The sequence below is a fragment of the Aulonocara stuartgranti genome, assembly GCF_965226115.1.
Source record: "Aulonocara stuartgranti genome assembly, chromosome: 11".
Lineage (NCBI taxonomy): Eukaryota > Metazoa > Chordata > Actinopteri > Cichliformes > Cichlidae > Aulonocara > Aulonocara stuartgranti.
This window is the reverse complement of record NC_138947.1, coordinates 6,444,388-6,468,934: the sequence shown is the minus strand read 5'-3', so window position 1 is coordinate 6,468,934 and position 24,547 is coordinate 6,444,388. Positions and strand designations below refer to the sequence as shown.

The window sequence follows — 24,547 nt, the reverse complement described above, 5'->3', positions numbered from 1 at the left end:
AATTGGCTGGAAACTCGCAGAAACTGGAATTCTGCGATATGGTTTTTCAATTTTGTTGTCCAGGTGGAAAATCGGGAGAAATTCGGGAGAATGGTGGCTCCGGGAGATTTTCGGGAGGGGCACTAAAATTCAGGATTCTCCCAGAAAAATCGGGAGGGTTGGCATGTATGGTTGTGGCAATATCACTAACCTTGTCAAACACCTTAGAGTAAATCATATCACAGAATATGACGAGTGTATGTTGAGGCGAACTGAAGAGGAGGAGAGGGACAGGTGCTGCTAGGGTGAGACAGACATCTCTCACGGAGTCCTTTAGTGCTGCTGGCAGGCAAGGTGTTCAAATAGCGCACAGTTTTTTTTATTTCTATATGATGAACCCTACATTATTAAGTGATAAGAACAAGTAATCTGATGTCCTGTAATCATTATGATGCTATGATTTGAGATACAATGAATAAAATAACTTTTTGTACAAAGTATCGGTATCGGATCAGTATCGTCGATACCACCCTGAATATTACTTGGTATCGGATTGGAAAGAAAATCAGTGGCATCGCACATCACTAATGTGCACTGCATGTATTGTCAAGGAATGTACCTTCGGAGAGACCTCGTAAATGTCTCTCAAAACGATGGAGGCTGATGAAAAGGCAGGAAGAAAAAGTCTTGTCCTTGTCCATGATGGTGGACTCAACACTGTGTCAACAAATATCCCAAGGTGTATGGAAGCTTTTAACTGTGATGAAAGATGATGAAGTTTCTGCTGCTGTGCGAAGTGACTTTTACATTCTTCTCAAGGAAGATTCGATATACAACCTTGAGGATGGGATCAGACCTGCAAATTTTCATAAACTTATCCAAGCTGTCAAGGAGGTGGCTGGGTTTGATGAAGACAGGCTCTCCTATACAACTCCAAGTCTTGCTCTAAAGTTGGGTCACTCATTGCACAAGATATTTAATATCATACAGTGTAGGGCTCTGACAGCAGAAGACAATGAGCTGTAGTGATGGGATTTCCGGCTCTTTTTAGAGATCCGGCTCTTTCGGTTCGGCTCACTAAAAAGAGCCGGCTCTTTCGGCTCCGAACCGGCTCTTCAGGTTGTTTTGTTGCTTTAATTAATTTATTATTAACAATAATATAAAATTATGCACAAAAGGAATTACTAACGTAAAAACAAGTGGTTTTATTTATATATGTTTATATATAAATATATGCGGTGGCCCCTAGAGACAAAACACGTATAAACTCCAAAACACATTTCTAGCATGAACTGAACTTCCAAAGCAGAGCTACTAGATCACTTAAATCACACAATTGAAAGCATGTGTGTATTGTTTGTGTATTTATACACAGGCACTCATATATATATTCAAATAATTAAAAAAAAAGTTCATTTACCTGTTATTACCACACACCAAATCCGGTCGTTGGTACTTGCTGGCTTGTGTAGCCACAAGATAACAAAGGCTCAACACTGTGCCCAGCATCCTGGAGCACTTCTGTTGTCTTTTGTACGTGTTTTGAGTTTTTATGTGCTTCTGAGCTTTTATATGCTTCTGAGTTTTTACGTGCTTCGGAGTTTGTACGTGTTTTTACGTGTTTTGGAGTTTTTACGTGTTTTGGAGTTTGTACGTGTTTTTACGTATTTTGGAGTTTGTACATGCTTCAGAGTTCGTACGTGATTTGAAGTTTGTATGTGCTTTGTCTCTAGGGGCCACCGTAAATATACTTTTATTTATTCACTCCACATAAAATGTAATAAATAAATCATATAATACAAAAATCAACTATTCACATTTCAAGTTTTAACTATTTAAATTTTCAGCTTTTTCCTTTCACAAATTTAAAGTGAAAAGAACACAAAACACTGCAAACCACAACACAATTAAATATAAATTATAATATGAAAACTAAAAGAACATGCATATTCTCTGTCATATGGACCTGCATGAATAAACTTTCTCAATCCTTTATCATCTGCAACCGAAAATAGTTGTGGATGATTACTATACCTTTCTAATGTTGTTGTCCCTGCCTCTCTTTCTCTCTCTCTGGCTCTGTTCCTGTGCTACTGAGTGTAACTACCGCCCCTCCCCCCTCTGCCCAGCGTAAAGCACAAGGCTCGCTGCAGAGTAGTGATGGGATTTCCGGCTCTTTTTACAGATCCGGCTCTTTCGGTTCGGCTCACTAAAAAGAGCCGGCTCTTTCGGCTCCGAACCGGCTCTTCAGGTTGTTTTGTTGCTTTAATTAATTTATTATTAACAATAATATAAAATTATGCACAAAAGGAATTACTAACGTAAAAACAAGTGGTTTTATTTATATATGTTTATATATAAATATATGCGGTGGCCCCTAGAGACAAAACACGTACAAACTCCAAAACACATTTCTAGCATGAACTGAACTTCCAAAGCAGAGCTACTAGATCACTTAAATTACACAATTGAAAGCATGTGTGTATTGTTTGTGTATTTATACACAGGCACTCATATATATATTCAAATAATTTAAAAAAAAGTTCATTTACCTGTTATTACCACACACCAAATCCGGTCGTTGGTACTTGCTGGCTTGTGTAGCCACAAGATAACAAAGGCTCAACACTGTGCCCAGCATCCTGGAGCACTTCTGTTGTCTTTTGTACGTGTTTTGAGTTTTTATGTGCTTCTGAGCTTTTATATGCTTCTGAGTTTTTACGTGCTTCGGAGTTTGTACGTGTTTTTACGTGTTTTGGAGTTTTTACGTGTTTTGGAGTTTGTACGTGTTTTTACGTATTTTGGAGTTTGTACATGCTTCAGAGTTCGTACGTGATTTGAAGTTTGTATGTGCTTTGTCTCTAGGGGCCACCGTAAATATACTTTTATTTATTCACTCCACATAAAATGTAATAAATAAATCATATAATACAAAAATCAACTATTCACATTTCAAGTTTTAACTATTTAAATTTTCAGCTTTTTCCTTTCACAAATTTAAAGTGAAAAGAACACAAAACACTGCAAACCACAACACAATTAAATATAAATTATAATATGAAAACTAAAAGAACATGCATATTCTCTGTCATATGGACCTGCATGAATAAACTTTCTCAATCCTTTATCATCTGCAACCGAAAATAGTTGTGGATGATTACTATACCTTTCTAATGTTGTTGTCCCTGCCTCTCTTTCTCTCTCTCTGGCTCTGTTCCTGTGCTACTGAGTGTAACTACCGCCCCTCCCCCCTCTGCCCAGCGTAAAGCACAAGGCTCGCTGCAGAGTAGTGATGGGATTTCCGGCTCTTTTTACAGATCCGGCTCTTTCGGTTCGGCTCACTAAAAAGAGCCGGCTCTTTCGGCTCCGAACCGGCTCTTCAGGTTGTTTTGTTGCTTTAATTAATTTATTATTAACAATAATATAAAATTATGCACAAAAGGAATTACTAACGTAAAAACAAGTGGTTTTATTTATATATGTTTATATATAAATATATGCGGTGGCCCCTAGAGACAAAACACGTACAAACTCCAAAACACATTTCTAGCATGAACTGAACTTCCAAAGCAGAGCTACTAGATCACTTAAATTACACAATTGAAAGCATGTGTGTATTGTTTGTGTATTTATACACAGGCACTCATATATATTCAAATAATTAAAAAAAAAGTTCATTTACCTGTTACTACCACACACCAAATCCGGTCGTTGGTACTTGCTGGCTTGTGTAGCCACAAGATAACAAAGGCTCAACACTGCGCCCAGCATCCTGGAGCACTTCTGTTGTCTTTTGTACGTGTTTTGAGTTTTTATGTGCTTCTGAGTTTTTATATGCTTCTGAGTTTTTACGTGCTTCGGAGTTTGTACGTGTTTTTACGTGTTTTGGAGTTTTTACGTGTTTTGGAGTTTTTACGTGTTTTGGAGTTTGTACATGCTTCAGAGTTCGTACGTGATTTGAAGTTTGTATGTGCTTTGTCTCTAGGGGCCACCGTAAATATACTTTTATTTATTCACTCCACATAAAATGTAATAAATAAATCACATAATACAAAAATCAACTATTCACATTTCAAGTTTTAACTATTTAAATTTTCAGCTTTTTTCTTTTACAAATTTAAAGTGAAACAACACAAAACACTGCAAACCACAACACAATTAAATATAAATTATAATATGAAAACAAAAAGAACATGCATATTCTCTGTCATATGGGCCTGCATGAATAAACTTTCTGAATCCTTTATCATCTGCAACCGAAAATAGTTGTGGATGATTACTATACCTTTCTAATGTTGTTGTCCCTGCCTCTCTTTCTCTCTCTCTGGCTCTGTTCCTGTGCTACTGAGTGTAACTACCGCCCCTCCCCCCCTCTGCCCAGCATAAAGCACAAGGCTCGCTTGCAGAGTGCAGCGGAAAAAAAGTGCGAGAGAGAGGCTGAGAGAAAGGAAAAAAAAACAAAAAAAAAAACGTGACGGCTCGCGATAAGGAGCCGGCTCGCGTCGTTCACGTCAAAGAACCGGCTCTAAGAGCCATTTCGTTCGCGAACGACCCATCACTAGTGCAGAGTGAAACGGAAAAAAAGTGCGAGAGAGAGGCTGAGAGAAAGAAAAAAAAAAAACCCCACGTGACGGCTCGCGATAAGGAGCCGGCTCGCGTCGTTCACGTCAAAGAGTCGGCTCTAAGAGCCATTTCGTTCGCGAACGACCCATCACTAGTGTCAACAAATATCCCAAGGTGTATGGAAGCTTTTAACTGTGATGAAAGATGATGAAGTTTCTGCTGCTGTGCGAAGTGACTTTTACATTCTTCTCAAGGAAGATTCGATATACAACCTTGAGGATGGGATCAGACCTGCAAATTTTCATAAACTTATCCAAGCTGTCAAGGAGGTGGCTGGGTTTGATGAAGACAGGCTCTTCTATACAACTCCAAGTCTTGCTCTAAAGTTGGGTCACTCATTGCACAAGATATTTAACATCATACAGTGTAGGGCTCTGACAGCAGAAGACAATGAGCTGGAAAAGTCAACCCAGACTTTTAAAAAAAACTGTACGCATCAAAATGGTCTGAGCTTATCCTTCGCAGAGCTTTAACAACTCTGAGTGACAAGCACTTTAACAAGCCATCCACACTCCCTTTCACTGAGGATGTGCAGCGTCTTCACCAATAGCTTGAAAAGATGGCAAATTCAGCATCAGAGAAATTGAAAAATAATCCATCACCACAAGCCTATGGGGAACTTTGCAGAATAACTCTGTCAAAAATTATTTTATTCAATCGAAGAAGAGGAGGAGAGGTTTCAAAGATGCAGCTGGAAGCGTTTCTTCAAAGGGACACAGCTGCCCTACATAAGGATGTTGCAGTTGGCCTCTCTAAGTTTGAGCAACAACTGTGTGCACATTTCAATCGTGTTGAAATTAAGGGTAAAAGAGGCCGAAAGGTTGCTGTACTGTTATCACCAGACATGTTTGAAGCCCTAACGCAGCTCATAAGCAGAAGACTAGAGTGTGGAGTCCCGGAAGAAAACCCCTTCCTCTTTGCAAGACCCAACTGTTTGACTCCTTACAGAGGACAGGACTGTCTCAGGATTTATGCAAATGACTGTGGTGCACAAAGTCCTGAACTCCTTAGGTCAACACAGCTACGCAAACATGTTGCAACTTTGTCTGTGTCCAAATTCAGGGGAAGGATGCTTAAAATGCCATATTTGGATGCAATGAGGTCACAGCGACTTGGCGAAAGCTGTCCGAATTCAAAGAGCACTCAAAATGTGGCGACAAATGCGTCCTACCTCTCTGCGAATTTGAAGGTTAGTCGTGTCTGAAACCAGGGAAAGGATACGCCAATGCCACATTTGGAGGCAATGACGTCACAGCGACGTGACGAAGGCTGTCCGAATCCAAAGAGTGCTCAAAATGTGGCGACAAATGCGTCCTACTTTGCCCTGAATTCTAAGGATGGGTCCGATGTATCCTTCATTTCCTACTATATCCCAGGAGTCATTGCGGGCCACCTGCCGCATAAATTCCGAACCAATAGAAGGATTTTGGATCGGAACAATGGCGGGCGAACCAGGCGTGACAGTGGGAGAGGAATCCGCATTCAAATGTAAGTACTTGAAAATCTGGTGTTACAAAAGTGAAAACCCCATAGCGGTTCTGTTGGTAGTCTCTGGGCATATGCCTGTGTTTAGCTTATAATCCATAGAATCCCCGTGATAGATTACACGTGAACTAGTATGGTGGCCCCAGCAGTTTGTCATGCATTGCCACTCACATACAGCTACGTTATATCTTGCTAATTAATCGGTCTGTGATACGTTGCAGGGAACAAAGAGCAAACAACTCTCCTCATCAGATTGCGACCACCTCTTCACTGGGGTGAAGAATACTGCCACTGTTGCATGGAGGTACAAGAACAAATCAATTCACACCCATATATGAGTGTAGTTTCATGAACCCTCATGCTGCACAGAACCTGTGATGTCCATTCGGTATCACTCTGGCGTGCTGATGTGCAAACATTCGGATGTGGGGATCAACATAGTTGCAAAGGTTTCTGTCTGCTCTTATTTTTCAGGTGTGATCAGGACTATACTGGAGAAGATGGGCTTGCAGGGGACAGTCACCCCCTTGCAGGCAGGGAAAAAGTGGGATAACCTCAAGACAAAATACAAAGTATGTTCTTCTCAAGCAGATAAGTCACGAGGACACAAGTTAGTAAATGTACACCTGCTAAGAAGTGTTGTGGTGTTATCATGTGTTAACTGTCGTGTTTTTATTTCCCCTGCCTTTAGGACTGCAAGTATCCAGGGTCAGGCGAGGGTGTAAGTGGGAAGCCCACTGCTGCCACTTGGCCCTGGTATGCGCTCATGGACGAAGTAATAGGATAGAGGCCGTCCATCAGGCCCCCTTTCCTACTGTCCACTCTCCCTGAGGACACTCCAGGGCCAAGTTCAGCAGTGGGTGACCAGAACGTAGCAGAATCTGACACTGATGAGGGAGACAGTCAGCCACGGACAACAGCAAGGAAGAGGAAATGGGATCGGGATGACGAGCTGCTCAACCTCATCAGGGAGGACATGCAGCAACAAAGGGAGGCAGAGGAGAGAAGGGCGCAGGAGAGCAAGGAGCGAAGGGACAGACTTTTTTCAATCCTGGAACGTCTGATCCCAAAATGACTGCTGCGCCCCTCTAATTTTCTTTGACAGTTCTGTGACATTTGTGTGTTGAGATGATTTTCCAGGCACCAGACACCTTCTATTTCCTGCATTGCAGACACTTTCCTTTAAATCATTTGGTGACATTGTGCCCTTTGTGTTGGACGTTACAAGTCTTATTTTCGCAATAAATGGAATCAAACAGTAATAGTCACTGAATCCATTTAATCAACAGGTATTGACATGATGCCAAGTCATAATTACAAATAAAGAGAGTACATATCAGCAACAACAAAAACAACAACAACAAAAACAAATGTGCAATGCATAAGCAGCATTTGAAGACTACAATGTTTGCAGCTATGTACATGTGTCCACACGAGATTAACCTGAGTATCCTGTTCCCGGACCATTTCTGTCACAACTCCAATACATGCCAGGAAGTCCCTGGCAGTGTTGCTGGATCTGCTGAAGATAGATCAGACATGGATGGGGTGCTGCAACTGTGTCCTGCGGTTTGTCTCATCTAGTCGGCAAGTGGAGAATCACATAGGGTGGTCTGCAAAGAGAGCTTAAGGATGCATCCTCCCACTGTCCACTGCAACGTCCATCCACAGGTTTGCAGGGCTGGCTCTATCGACGGCTGCTGCACCACTAAGATGTCAGAGATATGCAAGCAGGAGTGCCATGAAGTGTACTTCATAAACACTGAAAGGTGGTGGATTGGCCAGATGCTGGGAGGTGTGTAAAAATAACTCAATTGCTTGCTAATGTTACTGAATCCAGAGATTCAGTAACATTAGCAAGTGGTGGAGGCCAGCAGATGTAACACGCTGGCAGGTGGATGACGGAAAGGCAGGAGGAGCAGAGACCCGAGGCGGTGAACTGAACTTCAGGTAAGAAGTTATGACCTGCAGTCTATCTGGGTCAGATATAAACCAAGTTTAGGTGGAGTTTATTTTCGTTATGCTGACTTTTTACAGTCAGTTACAATAACTTGTACTGTGTACTAGCTAGCATGACGGAGTTTCTTTTTTTTTTCTCTCTCTTTTTTTCTTCATTTCATTCTAATTCCATTCTTTTTATTGAAATTCCGTTGTTTTCATTCAAATGATTTTGTTTTCATTCTAATTCTACTCTTTTTATTCAAATTCTGTTGTTTTCGTTCAAATTCAGTTGTTTTCATTCAAATTCCGTTGTTTTGATTCAAATTCCGTTGTTTTCATTCTAATTCCATTGTTTTGATTCAAATTCTGTTCAGTTCATTCTAATTCCATTGTTTTCATTCAAACTCTGTTCTGTACATTCTAATTATGTTGTTTTCATTCTAATTCTGTTGTTTGTTTTAAACTTCCATTGTTTTCATTCAAATTCTGTTGCTTTCGTTCAACTTCCATTGTTTTCATTCATATTCTGTTCTGTTCATTCTAATTCCGTTGTTTTCATTCAAATTATTTTCATTTCATTCTTTTTTTCTTTCTTTTTTTTTTTTTGCCTGTCCTGTTTGGCTCTTTTGCCATCAGAATTGTTGTCTAAAGGCAAAGAAAAATGCCCAACGGATTTACTTTACCAAATTGACCATCCCAGCCTTGCCGTAATGGTCCATTTGATTTACCTTTTATTGTTTGTTTTATTTTCACTTACTGAATACAGGACAGACCTGACTCGGGGAAAGAAGGGGAGAAAGAAAGAGGGAAAGAGAAACAGCTGAGAAGAGGGACGGGGGAGAAGGGCAAAAGACAAAAACCAACAGAACGGGCAGAGAAAAACAAAAAAGAAAAAAAAATGCATATATCGATCACCTGGATCACCTGTTGAGAAAGAAAAAAGAAAACAAGCAGAAGAGAACAAGAGTAATAGAATAAACAACATCACAATGATATATGGGAATATGACAGTAAATACTAAATATTAAACATTATTGTGCAGCACATAAGATCAACAGCACACAGTGTGCTTTGAGGTAGGAGCCAAAAAGGGTGTAGTTTGTGGGTGTGATCACCCGTGTGTACACCTGTGAGCATGGACGTGCTTGTTTTTTTAAAAGGTTCCTTCATGTAATGATCTGCTAGAGGGTGGGGGGGGGGGGGGGCACAGCCCCGTCCTCCAGGGCATGAAGCAGGTATGGAGGAGATCAAAACTCCAGACATCCAGAGGCCCCCAGAACACAAGAGACCAAGGAAGACTAACAGAGGGGCAGCCGCGCCACTGTTCCAGAAAGAGCTGAGGAGAGTCCCAGATGAGGGCTCACCCAGCAGCCGCGGAGCAGAAGCCAGGGGGAGTTGCAGTGACGTGCCCATGGGCTCCGCCGGCAGCCAGCTGTGCCTGAGTGACCGAGCCCCAGGCCGAGAGGCCGGGGGCACCCCACCTCCGAATGACGGAGCATGACGGAGTTTCTATATTGCTGGGCGGGTGCTATGATATTATTGATGTTGAACTTGTTTTATCTTATTTTATTTGTAAGGTTAGTTATTAGAGTTTCCAACCATCCGGTAAAAAAGGGACTCATCTCGTATTCAGAGAAAATATTGCGCATTTTGTATTGAGGTGAAAAGGAACGCAGTTTGTCCCGGACTTCAGCTACAATGAAAAAGACAAAGTTGGAGTTATTCTGTCTTTGCTGCACAGCTGCCTCTTCTTCTCTCATTCTCTCCCCCTCCCTCCTGTTTCTACTTCAATCATGAAACTGAGCAATGATCAGCTGATCGGCTTTTCTCTCTTGTTTGTTTATCAGCGGAGAAAACTCAGAGTGAAAAACGATACTCAGGGTTGAGTAACCCCGAACTGTCCAACTCGGAATATTCGGTTTCAGAAAGGCTGATAACAATTAGTTCAATCAACGCGGAGTTGCTTTAACCCCAAATTAAGTGCGCGCACGAGGATACATAAAGGATACATGGAGACGGAGGGAAAAAAGGCGCGGTCAATGTATTTTACAGCGCTTGAGGCCGAAATTCTGATGGCAGCATATGCCGATAACATGCAAATTTTGCGGAAAAAAAGTAACACAGCCTCAGCTGCAAAAGAAAGGGAGCATGCATGGCAAAATATAGCCGACAGAGTCAATGCGTGAGTGTTAATTTAAACATTGATCTAGGGATTTCCACCCATTTAACACGTTATTTTATTATGTTTTGTATTTTATACATTTTATTTTGTGATGTGATGTGAGCGCAGGTGCAACCCAACAGGCCCCAAACGTTCCTGGCAGCAAGTAAAAATGAAATATAAAAATATAGTCCAAACAGGTAAGGTGTAATTGTATTATGAGCCATAGTGCTTGGTCTGTTTGTCCGATGTAAATCAATTGCAGTTAGAGGCTACATTAATTCCCCCTCTGTAAGCACTTATTGAAATTATCTGAGCACATTACAAGTACATATTTGCTTACTCTGTATGCTCAAATGTGACCCGTTATAGCCAACAGAAAAAAAAGCGGAGGCCCGAAAAACAGGTGGGGGTCCTCCACCACCACCACCACTCACAGAGGCTGAGCAGTTGGCTTCCACATTTGTGATAATGTTTTTGTATGCTTCATGATGTGTATAAATAAAGCCAGACTGCACCAAGGAGGTGTGTGAGTCTCTCCCTGAGTCTCTCACCTGTGCACGTTTAAAACTGCTCTAAGTGTCTGAGTGATATTTCATTGCATCTGAGTACTTGTTAAAATAGAATATCTTTAACACATAGTCTCCTTCATTTACTGAAGGAGCAATGATTGGAATGTGAGTGCCATCTATACAGACAATCACGCCTGGGAACCGTGAACATAAATGTAAAATTTAAGTAGTAGTTCAAATATCACCACATCATGAATTAAGTTTCGTTCATCCTGATACTTGCAATTTTGTGGCATCCCTCTTTGATGAATCTTGTGGGTCTATGACCGGGGAACACCACAAACGAGTACAGGAGACGTTTCAGTGCAACTGTAACATTCCTGACTGCCCGACAGATGGAAACAGCCTTGGAAACGTGCTCAGCGTCACCAATATTATACAGAAAGCTCCCGTTTGCAAAAAACCGAAGTGCAATACAAATAATATGTACAGAACTGAGAGAATGTCACATGAGCAGTATTAGGCCTGAGGAGGTTATTCAAATAAATTATAGATTGTGCTGAAAAACGGTAACGTTCACACAGGAAATCATCAGGAAATGATAAAATGTCCGAACGCGCTCTAATCACTCTCTCCCGGCGGAGAGCTCTGCAGAGAATTTGGGCTTCAACATCTACTGGCTCTTCAAGGAAGGGGCAGGCCATGTCTGACACTTCCTACAGTCAGGTTTCCGACAAAGAGGCGGAGAAGGTCAGGGTTAGTTGAAGTAAACCTGCTAGGGGGCAGGTTAGCTTCACGGAGTGTGTCGTCATAGTAACTCACTCAGAATTAATCTAAACTCGCTTTGTGAAACCGAAAACCCAGAGTTTTCGTTAACTCAGGGTATACTTACTCAGAGTTTGCACTAAACCGGCTTCCTGAAATAGGGCCCAGGAGATGTCCTTACTGAATCATCAGAGCTGAACAGGTGATGGAGAAACAGGTTTACCTTTTAGGTGACATGAATGAGTTGAAGGGAAGTTATAAACTGTTTCTGAGAGAGAAATAACACCAGGATCCTTTTCTAAGTAGCTGACAGCTGGTAACTGTGCAGGGGCAGATCTAGCAAAGTTTTGCCAGGGGGGCAGGTAGGGCATTAACAGGGAGAGGGGAACACAAAGATATACTTTTCTTTCTTATTCTCATGTCTCGCTTTTAACAAATAGTTATCTGAATCTTACAGCAAACGTTTTCATCTGATGTAAAATGTATAGAAATCCATTACTGTACATAGTAATTTTTTTTAGGGTCCCATCATATTTTCTTCAGAAGTAGCTAAGTACTGTATATGATGCCAGTATTTTCCCACATTTTCTAGATACTGTACCAGTACTGTGTGTAAAATGCCATCAAAAAGTCAATTAAGTTGTATTCTTTCTCACCTGTCTTTCTGTCTCCTTTCACTTTTTAAAGGTTGCCATGTTAGAAAAAATATTTTGCCCTGCCATACTGTTTATTGATGTGGCAAATGAATGGTTTATGAAAATATATCTAAATCTGTTATCAGTAATGATCACGTCTCACCTCTAGTCTTCTCTGTCTTAATTTCAGGTTTTCACCCTGTGTTGTAGATAGTTCAGGAGGTTAACTCGACCAAGCAGTCTACTTTCGGGTACTGTTTAGTACTGTTTAGGATGGTGTAGGTTTAAGTTTATTAGATTGATACATATATACCAACAAGACAGTGTACATCACTGTGACAACAGCGTTTGTTTTCATTCAAAGGCTTTATGGTTTTTCCTATAGTACCTGGTGGGCTGGTCTCTAGTCTAAATGCCCGGGCCGATTTTTGGCCCAGTCCAGCCCTGAATACATCTAACTTAGAACATGAATTTATTTTAGGTCTTTGTAGTTATTGGCCTACTTGGTGAAAACCCTGCACAATACTTTATTATTATTATTATTTAATTTGAAGATTTATCTGACCTATTCACCATGGTCATGAAGTCCTGTTAACTTGTGGAAAAACAAACTGAGCATTTAAACCGAACTGATTTTCTAATATATATTGGAAGAAAATTGGAGAGGGATAAATATGCCCCAGCACTGATAAGTGAAATTTCAATAGCAAGTTGTTGTTAATGAAAAGGAGAGAGAGAGAGAGCGAGAAAGGATAAAAAGCCGTTCAGGGTGCTGGATAGTTTCTGACCTCCAGGCATTTTTATGACAAGCCTGATAAAGATATTAATTGCTCTGACAATGTATGTGCAACATTTTCTTTAGATTGGTTCATTTGGTCTTTATCTCACCGTTCTTGACTTGCCCACCCTAACGTAACGTAATATAATGATTGGACACTGGGAAAATAACCTGTTAGAAAACAGCGGAATCTTGCAGGATGTTAAACTTAAAGCAGACTTGCATGTAAAACATTGATTTTAGCCACATCACAAAAAACTCAAAGCCTGTTATTGCATTACATTCTGTTAGGTTCAGAAATTAAATCTAAAAAAAAAAACTGTTAGTGTGACACTCTGTTGTTTATGTAAGAAGTCTCTTTGTGTGTCTGTTTCCTTTGTTTCCCTCTTTTATGGTTTTTCTGCTCCACCCTCATTAGTGTGACAACTACAGGTGACACTAATGAGGGTCGAGCTGTTGAAGGTGTTAAAGGTTGTTAACGATTGTTTTCACCTTTCACGGTTGTTTTCATGTGTCCAATCACTGGTGCATATGGTCTCCACCTTATCATTTATCACTCTGTTCTCCTTGTGCATGTTTACCCATGTTTTTATTTTTATCAACTCTTTGCATTTTGTATATTTTTTCAAGTTACTTTCGTCACTAAATACTTTATTTGCATTGCTTAGGAATTCTTACAATACACAAGAATGAAAGTTTTTAGGAGTCTTTAGAAAAACTAATTGGAAAGGAAATCGAAGAGTTGCATTTTCTGGTATTTATGTGTCCATTGCAGAGAGTAAGTCCACATAATGACCAGCTTTTCTCTCCTGGCTTGTCTCACAGCTGATTCACATTCTAAAAATCAGCAGTGTCTACTCTCATGTTGATGTACAGTAACACAGTGATATGAGGACAGCTTACCTCACTGTTACGCTTCTTGGCCAGCTTCACTTCTTCAGCTTAAAATAGATCCGACGGAGCTCAGCTGCACTCAAACAAAATGAATAAAAATGACCAAACTAGAGTTAAAGTGTTGATTTTTGATTATGCTGATGCAAACTGCTCATCACTTCTTTGATAAAACAACAAAAAAACAAAGTTTTTACAAACATTACATATTCACTTTTAAAAAGTTGATATGACTTATCATCAATGATTGATTCAACATTATGCACGAGTTTATTCTTTGTGTTTCAAAGTCTTTGGGCATCTTCATGTGACAAATCTATTTTGGTGCATTGAGCCAGTAGAGATTTGAATTAAGCTAAATTTATGCTGTAAGATTTTTTCATATAGAATATATTTTTTGTTGCCCCCAAAAACATTTTAACAAACTGACTGTGATTAAGATTTTAATAATAAAAGATAATATTACAATTATTTTAACCATTTTGTTTCATTTAAACTAAAATTTGTTTTCAGGTATTTTTTCAGGTAACTGATTAATTTTCTAGTAGACCGATCATTCACGCTTAAGAGGATAGAATTGCCCATAAATACTGATTCTGAGCCACAAGTGATTTTTATTAAATAACACTTAAATACATTTGATTTTTTTCTGACTCTGGTGCTGCTTCTTTAATAGTTTCCTTTAAGTGGCACCTATGTTTTCCCATAGTTTTTCCCACTCTCACATGCACTTCTGTCCTTTAATGTGTAGAACAGTGTGTAGCTTTTTTGCATGTCTGAAAACGGCTGACTGGTTTAGACCAGGCATGAACTTTAACCCCTCTTTTGAGGTCTTTAGCTACAGAGAGCTGTTGAGACTCGTTGACCCAGCCAGCCCTGAGACGAATACATGTAGATTGCAAACAGCAGATAAAGGTTATGCAGGTTTTGTTTAATTCACAGTTGTACGACGCCCTCTCGTCCCTGCTTTCTCTGTTTCTTTGTTATGCTAGTGCATCATTAAAAAGATGTTTGCAGTGGTTTTGGTGGGAGAAAGTGGTCGATACTTCTGTTAAAACCATCTCACATTCTCCCGTCATTTACTTTTTTCTAACTGGCTCTGCGGGGGAGAATCAGTTTTCAGTTAGATGTGTGTTATAATGTTAAACTGTTATTTTGTTATTATCTTATTTGTAATACTTTTGTATGGTTTCATGGGGGAAATTAATTAGAGAGCATTAAGCTTGTTATCGTATTTCTATTTAGAACTTTTATTCACTGTTGAATGAAAATCCTCCAGACCTGTACAAAATGATCACAGAGTCCCCTCAGCTGAAATTTACTGACATACTCTACATAAAATATTTGGCACAAATTTTATGCATGTATTAACTGTGATAGGAAACGTGAAGATCTTTATTGCCATTCTTCAGTCTGTAGAAACGATCCTCTAGCTCTGTAGTAGGTTATTTGTTTATGCACTTTAACTGTATCAAAAACAGTCAAATCAAAGTAAGAACTGATCTAATCTTTAGATGATGATGATAAATTTCTTCCAAATCCATTTGTAGCAGCTAGAGCGGGGATGTTCAACTAGATTCCCCGAGAGCTACTGTCCTGCAGCTTTTAGACGCATCCCTACTCCAACACAGCTGAATCAGATGTGCTTCAGCGTGCCATCAAGTTTGGCAAAGGCTTGATAACAAGCTAGCATTTGATTCAGGTGTGTAGCTCTCGAGGACTGGAGTTGAACACCCCCGCTCTAGCTGCTCCAAAAGGATTTGGAAGAAATTAATCATCATCTAAAGATTAGATCAGTTCTTACTTTAATTGGACTGTTTTTGTAAGTGATCATGGATAAAGTTAAAGTGCATAAAAAAAATAACCTACTACAGAGTAGTCACATGTGGCTCCATGCAGATTTTGGGCTGCTGAAAATAACATGCTAAAAACAGATTTTTGCTGGCCTCTGAGTTAGCTGATATACAGTGATGGACTGCAGATAAGATCTGTGTAACTCTGATGTGATTACAAAACCTTTGGTGCTGTAGAACATTCAGTTATTACAAGCTTGAAATAAACTCTTTTAAATGAAACATTGAAAATATTCTTTACTTTGATTTACATTTAGCTAAGAAAAAGGGACAAAAATGGGTGGCGCAGTGTGACTGGTGTTGTTTTCTAAGTGTGCTAGTTTAGACGTTTTACACAGGAATTCTGCATGAACACATGCAACAGCAATATGTCATGGTGAGCTTTCAGATGCATATGAGAAAGAGAAGGGACATGAAATTAGTGGGTGTAAGTGATGTGATCAAGCAGTCTGGGACACAACAATGGAGTGATGAGCTTCAGCCTCAAGTAAATGGTAAATGGCCTGCATTTGTATAGCGCTTTTCTAGTCCTTAAGGACCCCAAAGCGCTTTACACTACATTCAGTCATTCACCCATTCACACACACATTCACACACTGGCGATAGCAAGCTACATTGTAGCCACAGCTGTCCTGACGCGCACTGACAGAGGCGAGGCTGCTGGACACAGGCGCCACCGGGCCCTCTGACCACCACCAGTGGTCTGTATCAAAAACATGGGGTTAGTATCTTGCCCAAGGATATTTGGCATGCAGCCAGGAGGCAGCCTGGGATCGAACAACCGACCTTCTGATTAGTGGCTGACCTGCTCTGCCACCTGAGCTCAAGCACCTTTGATTGACCTATCGAGAGTTTTTGAGGTGTAAAAGGAGTCGTTGACACACCCCACTTGACTGATGTCAACAGCAGACAAATAGGAGGATATACAGGGATTATTTTATTGACAAAGTCATATGTTAATTAAGTACCAGCAAGCTTTTTAAGGGTCACAGACCAGGGATGGTCACTCTGCTTTGGCCCAGTGTGTGTGCAGGCTGGAAGAGCTTCTTCATCACTTTTCAGAAACTCCTGCAAGGTAAGGATTATTCTCTGCCACAAACTATAATTTGCTGTGTAGTTCAAGTTTACCTGTTGTAGCATCTCTGCTGGTTAGATGTACTGCAATGCTGTTTTCGTCAAGTTAAGCATTTAAAGTATGGATAGTAGTGATGGGTCGTTCGCGAACGAAATGGCTCTTAGAGCCGGCTCTTTGACGTGAACGACGCGAGCCGGCTCCTTATCGCGAGCCGGCTCCTTATCGCGAGCCGTCACGTGGTTTTTTTTGTTTTTTTTTCTCTCAGCCTCTCTCTCTCGCACTTTTTTTCCGCTTCACTCTGCACGCGAGCCTTGTGCTTTACGCTGGGCAGAGGGGGGAGGGGCGGTAGTTACACTCAGTAGCACAGGAACAGAGCCAGAGAGAGAGAAAGAGAGGCAGGGACAACAACATTAGAAAGGTATAGTAATCATCCACAACTATTTTCGGTTGCAGATGATAAAGGATTGAGAAAGTTTATTCATGCAGGTCCATATGACAGAGAATATGCATGTTCTTTTAGTTTTCATATTATAATTTATATTTAATTGTGTTGTGGTTTGCAGTGTTTTGTGTTCTTTTCACTTTAAATTTGTGAAAGGAAAAAGCTGAAAATTTAAATAGTTAAAACTTGAAATGTGAATAGTTGATTTTTGTATTATATGATTTATTTATTACATTTTATGTGGAGTGAATAAATAAAAGTATATTTACGGTGGCCCCTAGAGACAAAGCACATACAAACTTCAAATCACGTACGAACTCTGAAGCATGTACAAACTCCAAAATACGTAAAAACACGTACAAACTCCAAAACACGTAAAAACTCCAAAACACGTAAAAACACGTACAAACTCCGAAGCACGTAAAAACTCAGAAGCATATAAAAGCTCAGAAGCACATAAAAACTCAAAACACGTACAAAAGACAACAGAAGTGCTCCAGGATGCTGGGCACAGTGTTGAGCCTTTGTTATCTTGTGGCTACACAAGCCAGCAAGTACCAACGACCGGATTTGGTGTGTGGTAATAACAGGTAAATGAACTTTTTTTTAAATTATTTGAATATATATATGAGTGCCTGTGTATAAATACACAAACAATACACACATGCTTTCAATTGTGTGATTTAAGTGATCTAGTAGCTCTGCTTTGGAAGTTCAGTTCATGCTAGAAATGTGTTTTGGAGTTTATACGTGTTTTGTCTCTAGGGGCCACCGCATATATTTATATATAAACATATATAAATAAAACCACTTGTTTTTACGTTAGTAATTCCTTTTGTGCATAATTTTATATTATTGTTAATAATAAATTAATTAAAGCAACAAAACAACCTGAAGAGCCGGTTCGGAGCCGAAAGAGCCGGCTCTTTTTAGTGAGCCGAACCGAAAGAGCCGGATCTCTAAAAAGAGCCGGAAATCCCATCACTAATGGATAGATCTTTATTAACCTGTTTTAAGTAATTTTGGGAGTGAAAGTGGTTTTTCTGTTAAAACACATCTCAGATTATCCTTCATTTGTTTCTTTTTGGCTGGCTGTAGGGAATTAACGTGTGCATGAAATGCTTTGTGAAAATAATCTAGGATTGTAATAATAATATGACTTTTTATATCCACGTTTCATGAAGCCAGACTGAGTCAGAGATTAATTTATTTGTTTGGAGATGAATACAAGGAGGCCTTGTTTTCAGTGACTCACAGGCACAAGCAAATTTCACCTCAACAAGCTTCTTTAAATTCACATGGCAACCCACAAGGACGTTGGGATAGTTATTTCATATTACAGTCTTGATGGAGGTGTGAGGCTTGCCTGAATAGTTTGGGGCAAAAATAAACACCTTTTACATAAAAAAAGAGCTTAAGTGAGGTCTTGGTCATTTTTTGTTTAGCCTGAGTTGTAAACTGTTGTTGTTCCCTTTCCAGGTGCTCCTACATTTCAGCGAATCAGTGTGATTACTCAGGGACAAAGGACTATTAATTGTAGGTCTGCGGCCTCTGCATTGGTTGAATTTGTGTAAGGAATTGAGGTGCAATGGCTCAAACAGTCAACATGAAGGTCCAGGAGCTACCATATCTGCCACCTGAAGTTTGGGTTTTGGTGTTCGGCTACTTGAACACTGAGGAAAAGCACACAGCCCGCCTCTGCTGCAGACACTTCAGAGATCTCATCGACCACCCGTCCCTGTGGAAGGATTATACAGCAGGACTCTCCAACTTTCCCCGCTACACATCTGGATTCTGGGACACCGTGCAGTGCCGTGGGGTCAGCCGTGCCACAGTGCGACATTTACGACCCAAAGATTGGAAAATCCTCAGCAAGTCCCTCCCATCGCTCAACACCATTGTCTGTGTGAGGGAACGGCGATATTACAAGATGAAATACTTAGACAACCTGTGTGAATTCCCCAACCTGACGAGTCTTGGGGTACGAAACGCCACCTGGGTTGGGCCGTTCGTGGTGCAGTGTCAGAGTCAGCAACTAGTCGAGCGGTTGACTCACCTCAGCGTCTGCAACATTCAGATGTCCTGCGACGACACTGTGGCGTTCATCAATAGCGTGTCACACTTGGTCAACCTGGAGTACTTGCTGTTCCACCAGCAGGAAAGTGAAGGGCTTGAGAGGATGAGGCCAGTGCCCTCCTGCATCTTCCACAACCTGCTGCTAAGCCTGAAGAAACTCAAACACTTATCCTGGGGAATGAAAGGGGAGCCACCAGTGCCACTGCCCAACAACTACTTCTACCCATTGGACCCAGAAAACCCAGGTAAGCCAGTCTCCTGATTATATTTTACACTTGCAAGCATCAGAACCAATACAGTCACTTTTTACACCTTTGACAAGAGCTTTTCATCAAGAAAATACAATATTTTCTTGACATTATGCCTTAATATTGGAACAAAACCCATCATATTGAAGTCAGTTGAGCTGCACACATGCTGCATTATTATATATATTTCACCTCTGTAATATTCTTGATGTTTATAATTGAGCGATTTGTATATATTAGTGCTATTTCTTGTAATATATTGTATTATTTAATTGGTTTAGTCTATTACTGTTACTATCTTGGACCAACTGTCTAAGCCACATAATTTCCTTAGGAATTATTATTCTGATTACATTCATAAATACATATTATTCTGATTAGTATTGTGAGCACACAGCCTGTTGTGCAGTATTGTGTGACTATGCTAAACTTAACTGACAGAGACTAAATGTTTAACTAACCACCTCTTTTATCCTGTAGGAGAGTACGGCGGCCCAGAACTGATCTCTTTGGAGTTAGTCAATTACACAGAAATCATCCTGTCGGAGGATGCGCTGAGGGGTCTGACTTCACTCAAGTCGCTTGCTGTCCACTACAGGTACCCCTGGGATGGTCTCCAGTGCAACCTCTATTCCTGGCTCAGTCATCTGCAACAGCTGGAATCACTCTCAATCATTGGTGAGTCAAAACATGCATTTAATCTTTGTATTGTGTGTGTAAGTGTGTGTAGTAAGCAAAAATCTGTTGTCTTGCATGCATCCTTTTGTTTGTTTGTTTGTTTTTTTAAGTGAAGCTGTGTGAAGCTCCAGGCCAAAACTGTTTTCTGTAACTTCTGTCCTGTCGTTTCTTTCCTTATAGGAGGGAATTTTCTTGCCTCTTATACGGAAGACCTTCCATCCCAGGTGACCAGTCTGACACTGCGAACATCCATATGCGCATGCCAGATGAGCTCCATTGCATCTCAACTCCAGCGACTTGAGCATCTGGACATAGATAAGAACCGCTTTGCTGACAGTCTCTGCAAACGGCTTCCTACACTGTTTCCTCAACTCAAGACTCTTAGGATACGGTATGCCCAGCAGATTTTTATTTATATTACTATTACAAAGTAAAAGTTCCATTTGATGGTTTATGTGTGACCTGCAGCATCAAATCATCTCACTTGAAAAAAGTGTCGTCATTTACATTTTGCTGCAAATGAAGCTTTTCTCTGTCTTGATTTCTTAAGTACAACTGAAACACTACAGAAAATCGTCTCAACAATTTCCCATTATGGGTCTATCGTTGCCAACACGCAACTAGAGCTGACGTTTTTTCCTGTCTTGTCTTCTGTAGCTTCCACCGTGAGGAACCAACAAGAGACCTGCTGTTCCTCAACAAGCTGCGACACCTGGAGCGACTGGAGCTGATCAAGAGACAGACATACATTCTTATAAGTGACGAAAACAAAACTTGGCCCAGTCCATCTGTGGAGGGACTGATCAAGGAGCTGCAGGAGATCTCCAGGAACAGGTTCAGCATCATGACCACAATGCCCGAAAGGGACGTTTTGCAAGAATGCGACTGCATTTGGGAAAGAGTGGAAACACGATTCTAACCCTGAGCAGTGCAAAGTGAACTATACAAACAAAAATTATATTATTATACAGTTTTCCTCCAGTGCCTCATGTGACTTTCATGTAGATGCAGCAGGTCCTCAGTTCTGTAACTGTCAGTAACCCAAGGACTCACAATGCATGCAACACCACCTTTAAAATAAATGAAGGTCAGAGCAAGAAGTTTTGTTGCTGCAGAGAACTTTACACATAGTTAAAATGATGTGATGAAATAATCTACTGTTTTGTTTTGTTTTTTAAAGGTTTGGTTCAACAATATTACGATGAGAAATTCTCTGGTTCTTTATGATTGTTTGAGTGTTTATGTTTGGTTTTTTTCGATCAAATAAACTAGTTTTCATAAAGAACTGTATTATTGTTTTTCTGTGAATTTAGTTTATTATTTCATTTAACAGCTTTCAAATCAAATACAGACCTTCAACTGATTGTATAGAAAGCCTCCCTTCTAAGAAGGATATTATCAGTGTCACGCTCATGTCTAGCTGTGGAAATTCAGTTCAGTTCAAAAAAATTTTTTTTCAGCAAAAAAAAGACAGTAATACAGAGAAACCCAATCACAACAACCCTGTCATGTTCCAGGTGAGTGCTGTTTTTTTCCATTGTACCAGTGTTTCCACCTTGGGAAGAAGGCGTGTTGTCTACTCGGATTGGCAACACCTGTGTGTAATCAATGTCTACAGGGATTTAAGACCAGAGCTCACTTGAACACTTCAGAAGGTGGAAAGAGGCAGTGGCGGGCAACAGCGGAAGGTTGATACAAACCAAGGAAATTACAGACCTATAGCTTTAACATCGAGTATCTGTAAAATGATGGAGCAAATGATAAATCAAAGTGGGTTCAGAAGAGGGAGAAATTCAAGGGATCCGGTGTTGTGTTTGGAACACAAAGTCAGGAAAGCACAAATAAAGAGGGTCGTGGCAGTTTTTTTTTTTTTTTTTTTTTTTTTTGATATAGAAAAAGCCTATGACATGATGTGGAGAGAAGGCCTACTAATTAAAATCAGTTAATTGAGTGTGATGGGGTCAGGCAGAGATAAAGAGTATGTTCTCCCTGTCACAGTTTGATTTAGTTCTCTTTCGTTAAAGTTTTTATTGCACGGTCCTAGGGGCCGCTGGATCATCCAGATTTCTTCTTTGAGACTCCTGTTCAACTTCTCTGCTCCTCTTCTCCTTCCCTCGATGGTCCTCTTTGGAATATACTGTAGTCGATCCCTTATGACTGACTGGTTCTTGTATTAAATGATTGTGAAAATATTCAGCTTCTGAGCTAACGGGAAGAGTGGTAGATATAATAAAATATAAATTCTAATAAATTAACTAAAAACACTATATTAAAACAAGAAAGGCAGACAGATTCCTGCATTAAATTGTGGAGGGGATTTAGCCTCCACAAGACACTGAGTGCTTTTGTGCTTTTGTTTAGTAATCAACATAACCACACAATTCTTTGTTAGTTTTTATAAAACACAATTTGTTTACAATCTCTAAAGTGTACATGCAATATCAGTGCCAGAGGAAACTGTCTAGTCCATCTGATATCAATATTTCTTATTTTTATTAGAGAGAGGGAGAGAGAGACTCTGTACCCACTTCTGGTGGTGAAAAAAATTGTTTTCCTTGGTCTCTGGACTTAGGTTCAGAGAGCGGTGGCACCTTTGCCTTAATAAGAAAATCACCCAGGTTCCTGTTCCTCCTAAAGGCTGCGATTATTCTGTGGTCAGTCAAGATTTGGTTTCTTTGAAGAAGATTTTGAAAATGGGTCCTAATCGTTCCAACCAATTTGCACGACGCAGGGGAATATGTCACCCATACTGGGAGCATGGGGGGGGACACATCAATTGGTTTGGTTTGGTTATTAGAAATGATTTAAGGCACTTTCTTAAGAAAGAGCGACTATACCCTCTAGTGGCGAGTGCCGCAAATAGGATTCTGGTGGCCTGTTTAAAATCACATTGCTGCGTGCAGATTCTGTGAAAACGGAGTAATTGTGATTTAATAAGCCCAGCAAATGTATGTTTTGGGTGAAAACTGGTTTTAAACAGTAGGGCATGTGTATCCGTGGGTTTAAAGAACACTTTTACATCCAATCTGTGGTCAGTTAGAAAATTTGGGCCCTTGAATGTTGTCGTGTCCAGAAAATCAATCTTGGTTTTATGAAATGTGGATTTAAGCTTTATTGAGGCATTATGGCCATTTAGGGTATTCAGGAACCCTTCAAAATCTTGCTCAGAGTGATGCCATATTCCCCAAATGTCGTCCAGGAACCTGTAATAATATAGTGGCTTTTTAACACACTTGCTTAAGGCTTCAGACTCCCATTCAGCCATGAAAATATTGGCGTAAGCTGGAGCGAATTTTTTACCCATGGCTGTACCCTTTACCTGTAAATAGAAATCCCCGTTGAATTCGAAATCATTTCTTGTAAGGTTGATTTCTAACAATTGTATTAATTCTTTGTCCGGTCTCTTTTTTTTGTCCAGATATTTTTGGAAAATTCGTCTGAGTTAATTCCTTCCTGGATGTCAATGTTTGTGTACAGACTGTCAATATCAATAGAAAACAAGAAGGCTTCATCAGGGATTTCTATTTGTAACTTATTCAAAGACGGAGGATAAATGTCATTTGATACATTCTTAAGATGATGGATCGCTTTAATGAGTCTGTGAATTATACGGACCTTGGCAGAAAAATCTGGGTCGTCTGATTGTATTCTATCTTCAGGCGGCCCAGCTCGCTCCGAACGAGTGGGTTTTAAATAGCGATTATCTTGGGTTGGTCTCTGCTGAAAGTTCCCTCCCCGGTGTCGGGTCACAAAGTGATTCACAGCCGGCCGTTCCCTTCTCGAATTTCGGTCCCGTGTTTGGAAAGGGCGATAATCATTGTTTTGTCCCCGTCCTCTAACAACTGACGCGTAGGTCCTCGGGCTGTTGCGGCTGGGGTAGCTGGTGTGTCGGGCCGTCCTTTGTCTACTCATATCGGCCGACCAGTAGCGATCCTCATTCCGGCCTCTTCTCCGGCGAAACACGGTCCAGTTGTCCTCTGTCTCCCATGTGGACATGATTGGAACAATGCCTCTAAACTTTGTTTAGCTGCGTTGCTGCTAAAATTCAAAACAAGCAGCGTCAAGCCGTTCTCTTCTAATGGATGAGACAAACTGCGACTGAGTAGATAACTGAGTGCTTTATTTTAGCGTAACTCAAAATTACAAAAGTCAAATATACTTGCAAGCCAAAACGCGACGTTTCGGTTACAATGAACCTTCTTCAGGCTGGCTTGCAAAAAAAAATAAAGTCCGGTACAGCAATCATGATGTCCGTACGTGATCCGTACAAATGAACAAGATACATGGTTAGACACCATGTATCTATGTGCCAAATGGCACAACAACTTTTCTGGAGGTGTTCTAACCCTACCTTCTAGTTTCGCCCTCACCAAAATGTCCCCAAGACTGGGATTCTTCCTGGGAG

At 40.4% G+C, this 24,547-nt stretch overlaps 1 protein-coding gene and 1 long non-coding RNA gene across 6 annotated transcripts in view; both read left to right on the top strand.

Moving 5' to 3' along the window:
* The first annotated feature begins 2,894 nt into the window (after positions 1 to 2,894).
* Positions 2,895 to 10,630, top strand: LOC309717533. Of its 2 annotated transcripts, XR_014279725.1 has the most exons (5): positions 2,895 to 6,090; positions 6,309 to 6,391; positions 6,562 to 6,659; positions 6,779 to 8,037; positions 8,795 to 10,630. It is a non-coding gene; the product is annotated as an uncharacterized lncRNA (long non-coding RNA). The 2 variants fall into 2 exon arrangements; XR_014279726.1 differs by having other exon boundaries at positions 6,779 to 10,630.
* A 5,492-nt stretch (positions 10,631 to 16,122) lies between these two features.
* Positions 16,123 to 24,547, top strand: part of LOC309717530 (zinc finger MYM-type protein 1-like) — a 122,474-nt gene continuing 114,049 nt past the window's right edge. The window contains exons 1-5 of one of the 4 annotated variants that reach the window (XM_082552186.1): positions 16,123 to 16,698; positions 18,620 to 19,461; positions 19,945 to 20,142; positions 20,323 to 20,533; positions 20,800 to 21,398. In XM_082552186.1, the coding sequence (XP_082408312.1) occupies positions 18,729 to 19,461; positions 19,945 to 20,142; positions 20,323 to 20,533; positions 20,800 to 21,061 (1,404 nt within the window). In that variant the 5' untranslated portion in view covers positions 16,123 to 16,698; positions 18,620 to 18,728 and the 3' untranslated portion in view covers positions 21,062 to 21,398. The other 3 variants (XM_082552184.1, XM_082552185.1, XR_014279723.1) reach the window with 3 other exon arrangements.